The sequence below is a fragment of the Centroberyx affinis genome, unplaced genomic scaffold (genome assembly GCF_046629955.1).
Source record: "Centroberyx affinis isolate AG114_WGS23_722 - 3 ecotype Tasmania unplaced genomic scaffold, CSIRO-AGI_Caff_v1 ptg004114l_1, whole genome shotgun sequence".
Lineage (NCBI taxonomy): Eukaryota > Metazoa > Chordata > Actinopteri > Beryciformes > Berycidae > Centroberyx > Centroberyx affinis.
The window spans coordinates 122,159-140,961 of NW_027281890.1; the positions used below are offsets into that span (position 1 = coordinate 122,159).

At 45.5% G+C, this 18,803-nt stretch overlaps 1 protein-coding gene across 2 annotated transcripts; it reads right to left on the bottom strand.

Moving 5' to 3' along the window:
- Positions 1 to 115: 115 nt before the first annotated feature.
- On the bottom strand, positions 116 to 17,033 carry cttnbp2nlb (CTTNBP2 N-terminal like b). 2 transcript variants are annotated; one of them, XM_071542502.1, is made up of 5 exons: positions 16,908 to 17,033; positions 14,130 to 14,237; positions 4,952 to 5,203; positions 4,139 to 4,246; positions 116 to 2,846 (listed from the first exon to the last, which is right to left on the bottom strand). In XM_071542502.1, the coding sequence occupies exons 1-5, from the start codon at positions 16,911 to 16,913 to the stop codon at positions 1,560 to 1,562; spliced, it is 1,761 nt and encodes a 586-aa protein (XP_071398603.1). In that variant the 5' UTR covers positions 16,914 to 17,033; the 3' UTR covers positions 116 to 1,559. The 2 variants fall into 2 exon arrangements, with proteins under 2 accessions (XP_071398603.1, XP_071398604.1); XM_071542503.1 differs by lacking the exon at positions 16,908 to 17,033 and adding an exon at positions 15,050 to 15,068.
- Between the last annotated feature and the right edge of the window lie 1,770 nt (positions 17,034 to 18,803).

Here is an 18,803-nt window from a genome sequence, read left to right on the forward strand (position 1 = left end):
TGGCTAGACTGTCATTCTCCTTTCATGCCGACACACACAGGCTCTCACACATTTACATGTAGTATTCAGAAGATTGTCAGCTGAACAGTTATGATAGAAAAACCTTCACACAATGTAAGACTTAAGGCATGGGAAATTTATTGAAGAAAGCACTAGGCATGATGCAGATTCATGATATGCATAGTTACTAGGGACAGCTGAAGGAATTTGCCTACATAGACAAATTGTAGTGTGTGTAGCCAATAGGGTTGATTGGCTAAAATATCAATTACTACTTGGTTTTAAAGCCAGGTAATTAGCCATCATAAAACAGACAAAACCCATTAAGCCTAAAACAGCAAATCTGACAATGAAGCAAAGCACTTAAACAGGACACAAATATCGTTAAAGTTATTTGATAGAAACAAAAATTACAGTAGTAAGATTCAAACCTTTAGTCTCCATCCTGTTTTTGTAGTAATACAAAATTTACTGTTAACAGACTCATGGATGGCCCAAACCAATTATCACATAAACAATACACTTGGTCCCTTTTGGTTTGGATGAAACAGAAATTTTACTTCCCTGAATACAAAAAAATGTGAATTTGTAGACAAATCCTCTTACAGTAATGTAGTGCAAGGTGTACTCTCCCTTCTCAATACAAAATTCAGTGTATTCATGACAAGTGTAGTAGGAAAAAAAACAGTACATGCATGGGAGGTCGTGCAGTCTCACACTTCAAATGAGACTCATTTGTAAATTATTTGATTTAAACTATACACTGTAAAATGTATTGGTCATATGCTGTTTTCATGAATCATCTACACAGAAACTGCATAAGTATTCATTGGGAAAACCGCCAACAGTTAAAAACTACTGACTATTTTAGTGTGAAATAGTGTTAGCGACACCTACATCTGCTATAATCTACTTCCATTATTTTCTCCCCCTATGTACAGTACACCAGTTTGACTGACTGAAGTCTTCCTTATTGCTTCTGAGAGGACTGGCAGCTCCTCAGATAAAGGCTAGTGTTTGAGCATCAAGGGAATAGGAAAGGAGTGTTGTACTATAAAATCTTGATTTGCATTCCCTTCAAATCTCACAGGCCTTTAGCTTGGTCTCTCTTCTTTTTATGGTTTCCAAAGACGATATTATCACGGGGATGAAGTCGATATTAACTGAGATAAATATTTTCAATTTCAAATGGAAATAAAATACAAAAAAAAACAACCATTTCAAACGTACAAAAATGTTTATAAAATAAACAAAGGAAGGTTAATAGAAGGCATATTAAATCCAATAAAAGAATCCATAATATACTATGTTTTACTTCAAATAGACAGTGTTCGTTTCTGATTGTTTGTCAGGTAGTGGTATAGAGGTAGGGGTAAAACATACCTTTGTAAATGCATCTGTTTGAACCAATCCAGCTTTTAAGTGTTTAGTTTGATTCTTTACTGTTGATTATTAGTGCCATCAAAGTGGTTTTAGGGCTATAGGTATCTGAGGGTATATCACAGTAGCTGTTGATTTAGGGCTGACTCATTTATGTGTTAGTCTATATGGCCTGGCCGTTAGCTGCTGGAAGATAATAGCAGGTCAGGCTCCTTGGTTCCCTCCTGCCCGTTGCTGCTGTGCCCACAGTTCCCTGTCAGCTCTGGGAAGACGCTGGCCCGGCCAGAGGGACCCGGAGAGCCTGGAGTGGGACTCATCCCTGGCTTCTTGGGAGGGATCGGTGGAGGATGGCTCCTCTCTGAGCGAGGGGTGAGGGGGGAGCGGATGCCCGGAGACAGCGGCCCAGAAGAAGGAGACCTCCCCCCAGGAGGAGACGCTGCCAGATTGCGGTAGTCTGTCCCAAACGGAGAGCTGCTGATTGGGGCCAGCTTGACGCCAGCCTGCTGGCTGGTGAAGCGGGACAGCACCTGAGTGACAGTGTTGCGGGCCAGCTGCTTGGCTGTGCTGTTCTCTGGTGGGGGAGGGGTGGGGGTGGTGGTGGGGGAGAGGTCCCTGGGGGACAGAGGGGCCGAGCCACCCTGCTGTTGCTCCAGCTCAGCCTGGGTCTGAAACTTGTGCCTGGCAGCCTGGAATCGCTGGTTGACCCCGGCCTGGTAGGAGGACTGATGGAAGCCTGGGCTTCCCAGACGCTTGGCCAGAACGGGGGAGGAGATGGGGGAAGAGGAGAGGGAAGAGGAGGCCGTGCTGGAGGGAGACTGAGGATGAGGGTGGAGAGGGGAATGCAAAGTCGCTCCTCCCCCATTCTCTATCACCCCTCCATTCTCTGCTCCTCTGCCTTCCTGTTGTGATTCTGTGTCTTTGAGGGTGTGGTGGCCATTGACCTTTGACATCGAGGTGGTTTTGGGAGTGACACTAATCTTCCCATCATGCTCAGTCTGGACAGAGGTGGACACCACCACCATCTTGGGAGGAGACTCTTTCACAGCCTCCTTTACTTCTTCTTTTCCCCCTACACTTCCCTCCAGCCTCTTCCTCAGCTCCTCCACCTGTCTCTCCAGCTCCCTGCTCCTTTCCTCCTCTTTCCTGATCCTGTCTTTCATCTGCTCTCGTTCTGTGTCGAACTCAGCCAGCTGCCTCTCAGCCGTGGCCTCTAGCTGGGCCGCCCTGCTCTTCTCCCCCTCCAGTGCCCCCCGCAGGTTCTCCAGGGCGTTGCTCTCCTCCTGGAGCCTGGTGCGCAGCTGGGAGACCTTCTGGGCCTCCTCCACCGCCTGGCTGCTGGCTTTCTGGAGCTCCAGAGTCAGAGCTGAGGAGAGCTGCTGCTGCTGGGTCAGAGATTCCTCCGCCTGGCCCACCGCCTGTTCCTGCTCCTTCTCCAGCCTCCGCAGTGCTGCACGCTCCACCTCCAACTAAAGAGACAGAGAGAGAGAGAGAGAGAGAGAGAGACATGCAACAGTGTCAGGTAAACTTTTTGTGATAGCTTAAAATTTTGACCACAAGGAGGCAAAAGAACACTGCTTTCTTTGACTGTATACCTTAAGAAGAGAAAGACCTAATCACTCTATTCAAGTTACTCATTTGAAAGTGGTTCAACAATAAAATGTATGATTAGCTCCATTAATCACAATGCTTATCAAAAAGAGGTTCACTTGGACATCCTGGGCTATGGCACCAACCATGTATGGTGGGTTTCAATATGGCTTACATCCCTTGTTGTATATCAATTCCCGCTTCTCCGAAATTTCTTGTCACTCTCCACTCTATACTTTCTAATAAAGTAGATACAAATGAGGTTCACCTGAATCATAGGGAATCTGCTGTGTCTGTTTCAGTTAACAGGAAACAGTTGTTAGTCCTGTTTTGACTTGTAAATTAATTATTCGCTTGCAAGGCATGTTTACAGAAACTTAATTCGTCACGAGGTTACTGGAGGGTGAATTTATCGCTAAAAAGCTTTGATGAGTAATGAAAGGAAATGGGAGGTGATGAAATACAATCCACTGTAAGACATTACTGTACTAAAAACAACAGAGGCAGGAAAGTCTGAGGAAGGCAGGGAGACACTCAGCAACCCTTTCTTACATAAGGCCCCGGTGTGAAGTTTGTAGAGTGCCTTGTGAATGTCTGTATGTGCTCACGCGCGTGTGTGTGTGTGTGTGTGTGTGTGTGTGTGTGTGTGCTGACCTTGGGTTAGTCATTGACAGTCATTATCTCAGGCTTTCCTGTCCCCATAAAGCCCCATGGCTGCTGGTCAACTAAACAATGGCCTCTTCCTCCTCTGCTTCCTATGGAACAGCCCTGTGTTTGTGTGTATGTGTGTGTGTCTGTACTTGAGCAGGCCAAGCCCTCTCCACCCTACTGAGTTACACAATGGAGCTCCACTGACGCTAGACAGCTCAGTCGCTAAGTCTTAAATCACAGCTAGCAGTGTGGAGAGGGAAACGGGGGAGACGGGCAGAGGAGAGGGGAAGAGGCGGAGTAATCTACTCCACGCAGATGTGCTTGTCTGTCAGCAAGTGGAATTTTGAGCACCAGCGTTGCAAAGCCGCAGACTTTGCCATCTTTACCACACGCACATGCAAATACACAAACACACACATAAAAATGTACACATAAAAAGACACATGTGCGCAAACTGCACATGCAAATCTGATGAGCGCACATATATTCGCTCTATCTTACTTTCACACCTCATACACACCTGCTGCAGCAGTTTGTCTCTTTCCGTCTGCAGCATGAAGGTGACATCATCACCCTGCGCCGAGTCCTGGGCACGCCGCCGCTTCTCCTCCTCCAGATCAGCAATCATCTGTCAAACATACAGGGGGAACAGAAACAATCAGATAACAGCACATTGGCCACTGACAGGTCTAGTGCTACAAGATGCAGCGCATTAATTTGGTATTATAACCCTCACATAAGCAAAGAAACATATTAAGATGTTATTTTTCCTACAAGAAAGACTTCCTGCCTCTTCTTCTATTGCCTTCTTGAATCTTGAACCCTAACTAATGAGCTTGTATAGCAGAACCCTGCTAAACCTCGTCTTCATTACAGGGTTTTGATAAGTTATATCAACTCTCTGAGGGCAACTGGTTTAGACTCCCATAAACTCCCAGACCTCCAGCTTTTCTGTGATAAAGCCCCATATCCCCTCTCTAAGCCCTGGGTGTGGCTGCTGTCTGTCTGCCTCATTGCCCCTAGCCTAGTCTACAGTGTCTGAAACATGGAGACACGCACACATACACACACACACACACACACACACACACAACAGGCCTATTGTGTGAGTGTGAGCCCCAGTGTGACACAAAGACGTGGGCTGGGCACTTAGGCGGCGGCAGCATCGTCCCCACACGCAAATCTGAATCTGAGAGGGGTGAACTGTGCATTTTTTATGCTGCATGCGTTCCCTTCATCTTGATTTTGAGAGAAGTCATTGCAGGCGTGCGTGTGTGTGTACTGTGACATGCATAACTGTATATGAGTGTATGTAACGTTCATTGCCTCTTACCCTCCTGTGTCTGCTCTCAGCGGCGGCCAACTGTCCCATCATCCTCTCCTGCATCCTCTTGCAGTGGGCCATGACCAGCTTAAGCACAGCCAGAGGGTTGGGTCCCACCGCCCCACCCTGCGGGTGTGTGTGAGGCTGGGAGTGTGCGTGTTGGCGCTCCACGGACTCGCTGTCCCGCTGCAGGGCCAGGAACGGATCACTGAGGTCATATTGGCCATAACGCTCCTGGACGAAGGCATCTCTGTGCTGAGCCTGATAGATACACACACACACACACACACACACACCCTTGTGTTGTTATACCGGAGAAGACATTCAATTAACTTACATTCATTTCCTGACCCTTAACCTTAAAAGTAATCCCTTTGCCAAGAGAGGTCCGGGAATCAATTTTCACAAGTGACGCATGCACCCACAGACTCAAATAAACACACACGCACAGACACACACACACACACACACACACACACACACACAGAGCAAGCAGACACATGCGGTAATGAGAGAGCAGGTGTGAGTTAAAGCCTAGCCCAGGGCTATGGATGCTCCCAATGTCTAGCTATGGGCTACAGGAAGAACACATGAAAATATGTCCAGAGAGCATGTAAAGTCCTGACTTAGCGGTAAAATGACCATATAACGCCAGCAGGTGTGTGTGTGTGTGCGTGTGTGTGTGTGTGTGTGTGTGTGTGTATTTGACAGGAGGAGGTCTCCTTTGCACACTGCAGCACAGGAAATAATGTGGGGAGAAGATAACATGAGGCCCCAGCACCAGTGCACCACACACACACACACACATACACATATTAGCACATCATGCCAAGATTTAGCTGTATGAAACAGCTTCAGGGATTTGCATCATCATCAAACTTAGACTCGGGAAGTGTGTGTGTGTGTAAGAAATGTGTGTGTACTAGTGATGTTATTGTCAGTGAGAGCACTAGCAGATGGTCTCCCCCCTCAACCCAAACACAAAGAGGTGAGGCATGGCTGTCCACCCCCCCACCAGGGGCAGATGTTAACCTCTCCCTAGGGAAGCAACAGGGGTGAGAGACTGGGCCACGGACTAGGGTTACACACTGAGATACACACACACACACACACACACACACACACACACACACACACACATACAAAGAGAGAGCTGTGTCTAATGAAGTGGTTACTGTATATGTAAACTAAAAAAAACCTAATTGAATAAAAAAGTGCACTTGTTTAAGGGTGAAAATAAGGGTAATGAGGGAGAGAAGATCACAGGCTGCTATGGTAAAGTAACTTAAGTTCACCCCAAACTGTTCAAGCATGTTTGTGTGTAACAGAGAGGAATGACAAGGAATGAAGTGAAACGTGATAGGACCTCGTTGACCTTGCCCTGGGCCACTGATCTGTCATCAGTAGATCTCATTAGCTACACAGATTTGCAGGCCGGAGGAATGCGAGGTCAGCTGACTCTAAGTCTGTGCATGTCCAGTGCTGCAAGACAGAGAGAGAGAGAGAGAGAGAGAGAGAGAGAGAGAGAGAGAGAGAGAGAGAGAGAGAGAGAGAGGATGCTGACAGAAGTGCTAGTGATGTAGGCACATGCCACAGAGTTCCTTCCACGTGTCTTCGGGACTCACGTCGCCGTTGTCTCCCCAATCCTCATCAGATTCTGTGGAGGGGCGAACACCTCGGTCCTCTGTATCCCGGTCCTCTGTATCCCGGTCCTCTGCACCCCGGTCCTCTGCACCCCAGTCCTCTGCACCCCGTCCTACTCTGCCCAAACACGCATGGCACCGCATTCCTCTCCTAGTGCATCATCATTTCTCAGAAAATGCCTCTCTCTACTTCTGCCTCTCTGTCAGACTCTTTCTCTCACACTCTCTCAGAATGTGGCTACACACACACACACACACACACATACACACACACCCTGAGGGCACCAGTAAGGAGGCTGCATTTGAGGTTCTTTCTCTCACTGAACAAAGGATGTGACCCTCAGTGAAGAGATTACAGGACTCACACAAAGACACTGTCTCAATACCTTCGGCCTCTTGCATTGTCTCCATGTCTGGCCCAGTGGGCTTCAATGCGTGAGAGTGAGTTCAAGCTTGCGTGTATATGTGTGTTTGTGTGTCCATGTCCTTTTCTCCCTGTGTGTGTAGATATGATGAATGTGAATGTATTTGTGTGTGTGTATATTTACCTGTGGGTGTGTGCATGTGTTTTTGTGCTGGGACTTGGGGTAAAGCTTCTTCATGTTGCCGAGGAGACAGAATTGCAGCTTCCTGAGTTTAATAAATGTTTAGACAGACCATAAAGGGTTGGGCTGGTTTGGAGCCTAGAGCGTCTCTCATGGTCTCCTAGGGTTGGTTCTGATCATAATGACAGAGTGTGTCTCCTCTATGAGAGGGCACAACAAGCACATCCTCTCTGCTCCAAGGCTCTCCCAATCTCCCACTACTGATGACTAATTACTGTTCTACAAGAGGATGCAGTGATGTCAAGGGAGGAATAGTATCACACATAAATGTATTTACTTTATTGGCCATTGGTTGACAATAAGTAGTGGACTTTTCTTGCATTTGAACCATAGATGCAGCCTCTATTCCTTTCCAATGTCATGCAAAGTTTTAGTTGTCAAAACAGTGCGTTTGCTGGAGATCAGATCCTTCCTTTCCTCGAGTCTGAGTCCTCTAATGGAGTGTTCCCTGCAGCTGTAGCGAGGCGTGAAAGACAACCTGATGCTTTTCACCTGGAAAAATCCCCTCTGTAAATCAGTTACCTGCAGCCTCCAGGCACAATCATGCCCTTGTGTGAGCTGAAAAGAGCCAGGGAGTTCAGTTTCCTTAGCGAGCCACTGTAATGACGGTCACACAATGCAGTCAGCAGCTGGCATGGAGGACATTACTGCTCCGTACAGTACTGAGTGCATATCTCCTGTTACAAGAGCACAGGCTAGCCCTCGCTCACATCTAAATAATGCTGGGTGTGAAAGAAAAGTTACGCGCACAAAAATGAAGATGAGTGAGTATGGATGTGTGTAGTTGTGTGTGTGTGTGAGCTGGCATATGTTTGAGTGTGTGCACCATGCATGCATAAGGTTCTTAGCATAACTGGCTGTTTCCTGGGTAACATCTCAAGTCCAGGAGCTTTGCAGGGGGGGCTGTGGGAAAAGTATGTATCCCTGGTGAATTAGTCCACTGCTCAGTAGAACACTCAGCGCCACAGAGACAAAAGGACCACAGGACCGGGCCTGTCAGATACCAAAAGCCTCTTTCATGGAACTAAAACTTAAGCCTCTAGGAGTCCCACACAAAATACTGCAGTGTCTTCACATCGAGAGGACAAAGGAGGATGCGTCTGGATGCTCCATTATCTTAGTCAAACTACATATCAAAATAAACTAAAGCATGTGAGGTTGTCTTTCAACAACAATGGCCGCAATGAAGTTAAATTCTGCAACCAAAGCAGCCATTCATGTATCCAGAATTTATTTTGAACTTTTAGTACACGAAAAGAGTGAAATTAAATGATTGTTTTTCAGAGAATAGATGAATGGACCAGCTACTGGTAGTCATAGTTAAGCATAGGGCAAGGAGTACAGGACGGGACAGGAAAAAACACCCTCAGACCCTCTAGTCTTGGGATCAGTTCAGATTACTGTCCCTTTTTTCCCATCTGAGGAATCGGGACTTGAGTAATGCAGTATTAGTCCAGTATTACTCCAGCAGTGGACAACTACTCAATAGTGGAGTGGAAGAGATAGTCAGTGGCCCACTTGTCTCCTGGGTGCAGTAACAGGCTTTGACAAGTGAGAGGTATCAGTCCACTGGCAGTCACATCCCATTTAACACAGCTGGTGAGGCTGCTAACCCACACAGACAGATAGGGCTTTGACCTACTGTATAAGTGCTGATTGTTAGAGCTGAATGCAAAACGAACTTAAGTGAACAAATTAGTGAACAAATGTCTACTCAGGGAGAGGTAGGGATACACTGTAACTCATATGAGAAACAAGAGATGGGGAGATTTTTAAATAGGAAAGCATTACACACCTTGAATCTGTATTTCAAAGAGCTAGCAGTGTCCCTTTGATTACATCCACCCATACACACACATACACACACACATACACACACACACACACACACACACACACACACAAACGTCCCAACGAATCTAGGGCATTTCCTGCCAATCAAGTCTTCATGAAATTCCATTCATTCATCTAGCTGCCACTTCTTGCATTGAGTCAAGCGCTACATGCCGACCATGCTTGAACTCTCTCTCTCTCTTCCTCTCTCTCTCTCCAACAGGGACAAGGTGTGAAAAATGCCATTAGGAATAATAGCAGCATCACATAGCAACCCAGCAGTTAGTCTGCATGCCTTAGCTTGGTTGAGCACTGGGAATGGAGTTTGGTGTGACAGTTCAGTCTTGCTCCCCTGAGGTGCTGGGGACTGTAATGACTGTAATGACTGGCTAGCTGGCCAGCCTAGGAGAACATAATCATTAGCTGCACACACCACTATGACACAGGGTGAGAGAGTCTGCAGTGTCACTGTATGTCTTGGGCACTACTGTGAAACTTTACCTTATAGTCTTGTTTTATTAAGTTCTGCGCCAACCCAGAATCCCAAATGGGCTGCAACTGTATTTCCTTTAGATCCTGACATGACATCATGTAACATATTTGTTCCCATGAAGCTCCATTCCCAGGATGAGATTACAATTTTCATTTGGGTTCTGAGCTGAAAAGATGTACACAGACAGTGGCACAGTAGTTGGCTCAGGCCCTCATCAGCAGTCACTCTGTCCTGATTAAGATTGCATGGAATGCCCTCTGTGGTTAACTACAGGTGAATGTTTGAATGCTTTTTTTGCTTTTGCGTCATGTTGCATACCTGTAACCTGACATTAACCTGAGAAAATATTGAATGCATTGATTTCCAAATAACACACACTTGCATGTGTCTGCATGTGACATGTGGTCCCTGCAAGCTGCTAAGTGTATCATTTATATCCTTCCATATGTTTTTTTTAAGTGGATATAAATAAACTCGAATGTGTATATTTAGAATACCATCCAGCAACTTTCTTGAAAGAGCAAATTGGGTACAATACATTATATGCAAGTCATGTCAGTCATAAACAAAACATTAGTTAGTCCTACTTAGAGAGCCAAAGACAACAGCAGGGGTGTGTGTGTGTGTGTGTGTGAGAGAGAGAGCGAGATAGAGAGAGAGGAGCTGAAGTGTAGGCTGCTAGGTGTGTGTTTAAGGCTTAAGCTGTATCCTCCACGCCTCCCACCCACACACTAACCACAGATACCATTGAGGGAAGATGCCAAACAAAGCCTCACTTTACTTTATGGGACGTCCAATCAAACAACTTCCAAGTAATGTTTAACTGCCTCCAATGTTATCAGCAGTGATTAGTGATGAAACATGTAAGGAGGTGCTCTCACCCTTTAGTCAGGCAGTACTTCTGGAGAAGTGCAACTTATCCTTTGGTGAAACAAGGAAGTGCTGTAGTATTTGTAGCAGCTGCAGAGTCAACAATGAAACTGACTGGGCAATGCATTATTGATACCCGATAATTGGTTGCTGTTGTGCTTTGCTTAGGCTATAAACCCCCACACCGCCATGCAGACACAAGCACAAACCTCACTGGTTGTTTGATAAAGCAGTGATTTTGCTTATCACAGACTGGCTGTTGTCTTGGTTTTGCATGACCTCCTCAATCACTGTTTTATCTGTAGTGGGCAAATACTCTCCTGCTCAGAGCAAACAGCAGTGTAGGGTGGAGTTCACCACCGTTACGGATGTGACCCTTCGTTTTCTAGCTGAGTCTAGTGAGCTAGACTAGAACAGGGAGACAAGAAGCCACCATAAATAAACATTTTACTGAAAACATGACCCAATAACCACCACCCACACATGAATGCATTGTTTGCGGCTGTTAGGTGTGTGTGTGTGTGTGTGTGTGTGTGTGTGTGTGTGTGTGTGTGTGTGTGTGTGTGTGTGTGTGTGTGTGTGAACTGTGCACTCATACAATGAAAGCAATAAGGTAGCATCAGGTACTTTGATGTCATTTGAACAATTCCAGGTCAGGGAGCTTTACTCTCTCAGGCCCTCAGGTTGTTGATATGGGAGTTGTGCTTCAAAGACGTCATAGACCAGGGTGCATTACTGTGCAATATTAGGTATTAGGCTACTTATATGGGCACTTTCTGTGTATTTCTGCAGAATATCCTTTTGTGTTTACTTCCCCCCACTGATCTTGACGACATGCCCAAACTGGGCAATAATGCCTGTAGAAAATATAATCTTATCTGAACAGTACACTCTCGTCAGGCTCTATTGTTTATGGAGTCAGGAAAACATGTCAGCCTGTAAAAATAGACAGAGCATTTTAGGATTACAGGATATTACATCAGATGAAAAACAAAACAGGCCCAACGGAGCATAACCACAACAATTTAGCCACACAAACCTGATGGCCTGGGCCAACAATAACAGTTATATCCATCATCAAAAAAGCAATCTTTAAATTGTTTCCCAGTCATAGATACTCTTGACCAATAAGTCTGGGTTGAAGCAATCTATTGGCACAGACTTGAGACTTTGTTCAACATCTCAAAGTTTTTCCACTGCATTCACTTTCTCAAAAGCATTGCAGAGAACAATCAAGGAGGCCAGACCTTTTTCAGACCATTTTCAGAGGCAGTTTCTCATCTCATTCATTGACATTCAGTTGAGTCAAACACTCAACGCATCAGCTGAGAGGCAAGTAAGTTTGAATCTCTGTGGATCTATGCCATTTCAGAAAGGAGAGTAATAGCATCAAGTCCCTTATACACAATCGTTAAACAAAAAAACAATAAGCCACTGCTGTAGGAATGCAGCACCTGTATCATGTGTCATGTTCTCAGGAATGTTCCCTCTAGATATATTCCCTATCTGTCTCCTTAGTGATGGGAACTGAAGCAACTGAAAACAGTACAATCATGAAGTTGTACAGACATGTTCCATAGGTGACGACATCTAATAAGTTGGCAAACAATATGATACAGTTCCATGTTTTTAAGATAGGCATAAAAGGCATGGCTGTGCAGGGAGGTTTGCGGTGAAGAAAGGGTTAAAAGGTCTCTAAATGGGGTTGTCCCCGGCAATCTGCAGGCATCCCAAGTGCTTTCCGCTGAGAGGAGAAAATATTTGAAGTTGGAGTGGAGAGGATTTGAGAATCTTAAAACGTCTTTGCCGCTTTTCACCAACCCTCACACACAAGTAAACAAACAGCCAATGTGACAAGTTAGCCGGCAAGACGAACGACGAGAAGAAGAACTCCACTTGGAGAAAAACATCAACACAGTCAGAGTAGTGTGTGGCACAGATACCAAGGCCCTAAGCAAAATGGCAATGGAAAAGTGAGAGTCAGCCAAGACAGAGAGAGAGAGGTTGGGAGATAGTACAAGCAGGCTTCCTGGCTGGCACACCGATGCCCAGACATGGAGCTGGGCACCGGACACAGGGGCCTGCCATCACCCCCTGAAGCCCCCCCCTAGACAGACAGCACTAACATGGACAACTCAATAAAGTTGCTGTACAAGCCCCAGTGGGAACAAGGGAAGTCAGTGATTGGGGCTTACAGCTCTGTACATCCTCTCCACAATAAACACTGCAGCCACTAACTGAGCCACCAGAGACCACCAGAGTGTATGTGTGTGTGTGCGTGAGTGGGTGGATAGGACATGGGTCATGGTCAAACATGAAAGACCCCCTGTAATGTGGCTGTGTGTGTGCGTGTGTGTGCCTATGTGGAGAGTCTGAATGGGCTAACCTCTCAGTAGCCCATGTCAATAGAGGGAGGAAAGGAGGGAGAGGAAAAAAAGCAGCGTAGCTAGAGAAGCGGAAAGCAAAACAGATACAGAGGGAAACGGTACGTTTGTCCTGAGGGGATGAGTGAGTGTGTGTGTGTGTGTGTGTGTGTGTGTGTGTGTGTGTGTGCGCGTCTGTGTGTAGAGTTTTGGGTCAAACCCTGCATGCGTCAGATCTGGATGACATCTGAGCTCGGTGTGGTTACAGCAGTTTCCCCGCAGGCCCTGGCACTGAAACTCTCTGAATATTACAGCCTCGCTAAATAAACTTCACCATAAAGGCCTGTGTATTAGTGCAACACATAACAAGACAGCCACTGCCCATCTTAATTATCACACACCCAGCAACAAAGTTACATCATCTTCACATCCATCTACTTCAGCTACAACAGATCTAGTGATTGATAAGGAGTGGAAGTACAGTAATCATGGCTGCTATTGTTCTTCATTACCCCCTTACCCATCATTATTTCAGATGATGAGTCAAACACCCAGGGCCTGAGTAGCTTCAGCCAAGCAAGGAGCAGCTGCTGTGACCAGAAGTGTGAAAAGAGGCCAGAGGCACAGAGGGAGTCTTGAAATGGCCACTCAAACTAGTGCTCACACAGTGAAGAGCACTGCAGCTGTAGGGAAGCGATCCTCATCCATTTGTTCCTCATCCATTAGTGAAATGAGCTGGAGGATACGAGGAGTAATCGAACAAGTCGGTGCCTCGCTTACACAAATGGTCTTCAACACAGAGCAGATGTTAAGGCATATGTGATACGGCTGTTGGTGAGTGATTTCTGAACGGTAAAGCGGGTAAACATGAGAAGCCAGAATGCAGCCGTGGCCAAAGACCGGTCTGACCAGCGATCGCGTCAGTGCTCTGTCTGAACAACAGGCCGGGGAAACCAGAATGGCTCCTGTGCCATTGTCTTTACTAGCTGTTTCCTCGCTTTCCTGTTTACACATTTCTACCCTGTTAGCTGACATTCTTTTTTTGTGGCGTAATGCTGTTATTTTAGTGTCTCAGGATGTCTTTGGTGTAGAGGTCAGATAGAACGTTAGGGAGTAGAAGAAGGTGATTTGTTCAGTGGGTTGTTGTCGTATGGCTATAACATTCTTTTCCCTTACATTTAATATAAAATGCATTGTTAAAACGGAGGGAAGCCATCGCACGTTATCCCTCCTCAAATCACAGGGATTACAAGAAGTTCAGATAAACTGTGTATGTATGCTGCTCAATGACATGAATAATGTATGTTCTGCGTGTTCTGCGGAGTGTATGACACAGTCTGTAGGGGCGTTTGTGTGCATCGGGTGAAGTGGCCAACTCACCCTGAGGGCATGTATGACCACATCCTGGGCCTCCAGCTCTCCCTCCAGGATACTGAGGAGAGTCAGCAGCTCTGCCCTGCTCAGAGCCTCCACATTCATCTTCTCCTCCTGAAGAGAGGGGGAGAGAGAGAGAGAGAGAGAGAGAGAGAATGGAAGAAAGAGAGATTCATTCTCAAAAGTTCAAAAGTGTATGCAGAAGAATATCAGAAGAACATACCTGACTTTTCAGACCATTACTGGTTCCTGTAAGATATAATAGAAGCATGCTATGATTGATCTACCAACTCAAACAAACAAAAAAATGCTTTCATTTTCATTATAAATGCGTTTGTGTGTAAGACACCACTGAGCGCCGGTGTGTATGAGACAGAGTGCAGCCTGGGTAGAGTGCTTTTAGTGAGAGTGCAGAGCTGCTATAGGATGGCAGAGTTGCCCTGGGGTCCCATCTGTGGCCTGGCAGGGTTGTGCTCAGGGTTATAAACAGGAAGTCATTAGCATATCTGCATGTTAAGTTCCTGAAAGAGACTGAGGACAGTTGTCTGCTGTCTTCAGACCCAAAGTGTCTACTGTGAAGGTTCCCTGTGCTCTGAATACCAAGACTGTTCGACGGGTCGGATTGTTTCAAACATCTTATTTGGCTTCCCCACACACACACACACACACACACACACACACACACACACACACACACACACCATCTCTCTCACACACTCTTAGTCATCCCGCTCTCCATCCACTGTATCCTGTGATTCATGAGTCTCACTAAGGCCAGATCCAGTCTAGTCATAGTGGCCAGACAAAAACACACCTCACACAGTTGACATCATCCTTAAAATTAGAGGAAAGACAAAATACACCTCACACAGTTTACTTCATCTTTTGAATTAGGGGTGGAGTCACTTTCAGATTTGCATCAGCACCTTATAATAGTATGGCTGCTCTTCTGAATGTTAATCCTGGTGACTGGGTACGTGTTTTCTTGAGCTGTGCCGACACAGATTGTAAGAGAAGTTACAGTCTGTCTTTTACACTTCATATCGTTCTCTCTCTCACACCATGAATGAATTCCTTGACACCAAACAATGACACTCAGTAAGAGTTTACTGTACTGCATACTGTATACATGCTGTAACCTATGCCAGTTGGATAAACAATAAATGAATGCAACTGTCCTTATCTCCTCATCCGGTAAGCATGGTCACTTTACACAAGCCTCTCCTCTCGTCTCCTCTCTAGCGCTGAGGAGGGTTGAATCTAAAGTGCATTGTTTACTTTCTTGCTTCAGTGTCCCAGAACATTCTCTCCCTCAGGAAAAACCTCAGTGCATTCTGTGGCTCACCGCTCGTTCACCACACAGCGGCTGAGCGCAAATCAATGGTTAGCTACTGGTTATTACCTTGACGTCTGTTGGAGCGTGGCAGTATCCAGTCCAACATGTGTAATGTATTGGTGCGTACTAACCCTAACCTTAACCCCCACCTCCCTCTCCACCTCTCCCTCGCTATGTCATCTGATATCTGATAAGTACACACTGGTAAAATTATCATTGCAGCTGAAACTCATAATAGTGCTAGAGCTAGAGTAAGTATTCCCACCCTGCTTCCCTGGAAAACCGTGTCATTCCAACATTCCTGGGATGCCCACACCATGGGAATCGCCATAAGGGTAAATCCCTGAATCCCACTCTTAGCCTAGTCTCAACTAACGTGGCCTTATGCTGTTTGGCTTTGCGAGCGATGTGGTCCTCTGCTGCTGGCTGAGCTGAAAACTGGTCAATGTATCTGAGACCTACCTGTCTTTGTGTGTGTGTGTGTGTGTGTGTGTGTGTGTGTGTGTGTGTGTGTGTGTGTGTGTGTGTGTGTGTGGCCTTGGCACAATGTGTTGCATTGACACACATTTCCAAACGTTAAATAGCTGGATTTACAAATTCATAGATTATCACAGCCATTTTGACAAACACTGGTCTGAGTGTCAAAAGGAGCCTCTAAGTCCTGATTCAGTGTGTGTGTGTGTGTGTGTGTGTGTGTGTGTGTGTGTGTGTGTGTGTGTGTGTGTGACACAGTTCATTGTTTTCTGTTTTCCTTTATCTTGCCCTCCTTCTCTACACAGCCATTTCTCTCAGGTAGCAAACAAAGCCTGGGTTGATATAGCTGGACTTTATTCCTCATCATCAGCAAGGAAGATCTGCACAATGTGTTCAATGTGTTCAGTGTGCAGGACAGATAGCTCAGTGTGTTCAAAACAATAAGTGATCGCAGTAGTTGCTCAGGAACAGCACCTGCTGTCCCGGGCCCATTGTCTGACACAAGGGACTGTCATTATTTTCCGTTTCGGCAACATCCAGTTCAATGGCAAAGTGTCACACACATAATAAAAAATACTAAATTAGCTATTAACACTATAGATTGCCTCTACACAAAATGCCAAAATCAATACAGCATCAATATCAATGAACTCACACCCATTAGCCTGAAAATGAGCTCTACATGAGCCCTTTTATCTCAGCGGCTGTTACTGTTATCTACTATCTACCAATAATTTTGGCAACGTTATTTAGTAGGCCTATTAAATAAATCTATTTACAAGACGTCAGTTTTGCGGTTATAAAGTTTTACACAACCTAGACTGACAAAGCCCAAAACGTGCAAGATAGCAGATGGGTCAGATCTGTCTATGCACTTTTGCATTTTGTTTTCTTACTATAAGCCCAACAATACTGGAGATAGAAATGCTGGAAACCAGTAGTAATTATTTTTCCAGCTTTCCATGTAAACATACCTTCATGCGCTCCTTTCTGGCCGCATCAAATTTCTCCAAATCCCAAAAATGAGGCTCCACCACACCATGAATCAAGGCAGCCCACTATCAGCAGCGCTTCTGCTCGGAGGCGACGGTGAACAACAGTCGTTCAATGACGAGGCAGCCAGCCAATGGAAGGGTGTAGTGCAACAATCTGACCAATGGCTGGCAGGTTTCTCGCTGGGGGGCGGGGACAAGGGCGTTCCCGTGTCTGTGGGATAAACCTCTTTGTTTCGGACGTCCAGTTTTGATTCAGTCCAGCTTCTGCCCCAGCATTAATTTTGTGAGCCTAATGTCCATTCGGTATTATGGAATAACATGAGACGGTACTTCCCAGACGGGGCCAATGGCATGTTCACTAGTTTTGTCTAGTTTCTGTGGTTTAAGCTTTTGAGGGTGTGTCAGTCCAAAATAAGGATGTATTTTGTAGTGTAGAAAAAATATATATTTATATATTCCTGCTTCAAAAAATTGGATTTGCAATTTTGTTCCTGCACAGACAATTCCAAGTTGCAACTTACTGTAGCTGATGAAGCGGACTGTTAAAATTAAAACTGTTGAAATTGATGCTTCCTGGGAACCGGGCTCACATGTCTCTTATTGCGTTTCAGCTCCCCCTAATGGCCAAATGACAGCGACGCAACTGTGTTACTGTCGTCTGCACTGGCCCTGACCAAAGGTACAAACCCTCGACGTGCTAGATCTTGTCTAGGTGAGGCGGAGAGTATGCAGGTGTGGTGTGTCGAACTTGCCTTACAAGATTTCAACAAGTTTCCAACAGTTGTGTAGCCTACCTGTGTGTGTGTGTGTGTGTGTGTGTGTGTGTGTGTGTGTGTGTGTGTGTGTGTGTGTGTGTGTGTGTGGTGTGTGTGTAAGCATACAGTATGAACAACCATGTATGGATGTGAATTTAGAGCTGGTGCAAAGGTGTCAACTCACTCACTCAAACTATAGATAGATAAAATATGATTTATTATACATTCATAACAGTTACATGACCCATACATTCCACTGTGGGGTAAGGACAAGAGCAATTGCTTTATGACCACTGTCCATTCATCAGTCATTTTTATGTTACTGTGTCACATGTCACTGCCATGCATTGAACTTCCACTGATTAGGGTTTAACCATGTAGTGGATTATGTGGTTGTCATATAGCAAGTAGAAGAAACTCTTTATGCAGAGGGTGGGAACGGGGATGGAATGGGAGATAGTGGTGGGACTCCCCCTTGAAACAATGTCTTAACATTTAAAAGTAGGCCAGTTATTCAGTAAAATAGAAGAGGGCAGGCTTTGAATACTCCCTTAATCTTTGTTCTCTCACTCTCTTTTGTGTTTGCGTGACTACAACCAGCTCATGAACTTAGCCTTGTTGTAATGTAGGAGCAGAAACCTGATAGACAGGGTGTTTTTTGTTAAACTGGGCCAGCATCTGCTCTTTCAGTTGTCCAACAGCCATTGTTGTTTAAAGACCAAACGTTCCACAGCACCTCTCCTCATACCACAAGCTGTTCTCAACTCTCTACACACCAGGCTGCTGGGTAACTCACACACCCTGTGTAATTCCAGGATGGATGAACTTGAGCTCTGATGAGGACAAACTCTACTGCTAGTTCAGTCTCATCTTTTTACACAATATGTTCCTCATACATTCCTACATAACTACAATTTATTGATTCAAGCATGATATATTTCCAATCTGTCTGAACACCATGGGCCAATGAAGGAAGGCCAGGGTTGTTTCAGTTACATCTGATATCCTCATGTTAATCAGAGTATGGCTTGCCTCTGTATTTCATTAGCTGGCAGTATTTCCAGTACAGTTGATGTAACCTGATGACACAACTTGCTCTTTAGCCTACTGCCAACATTCC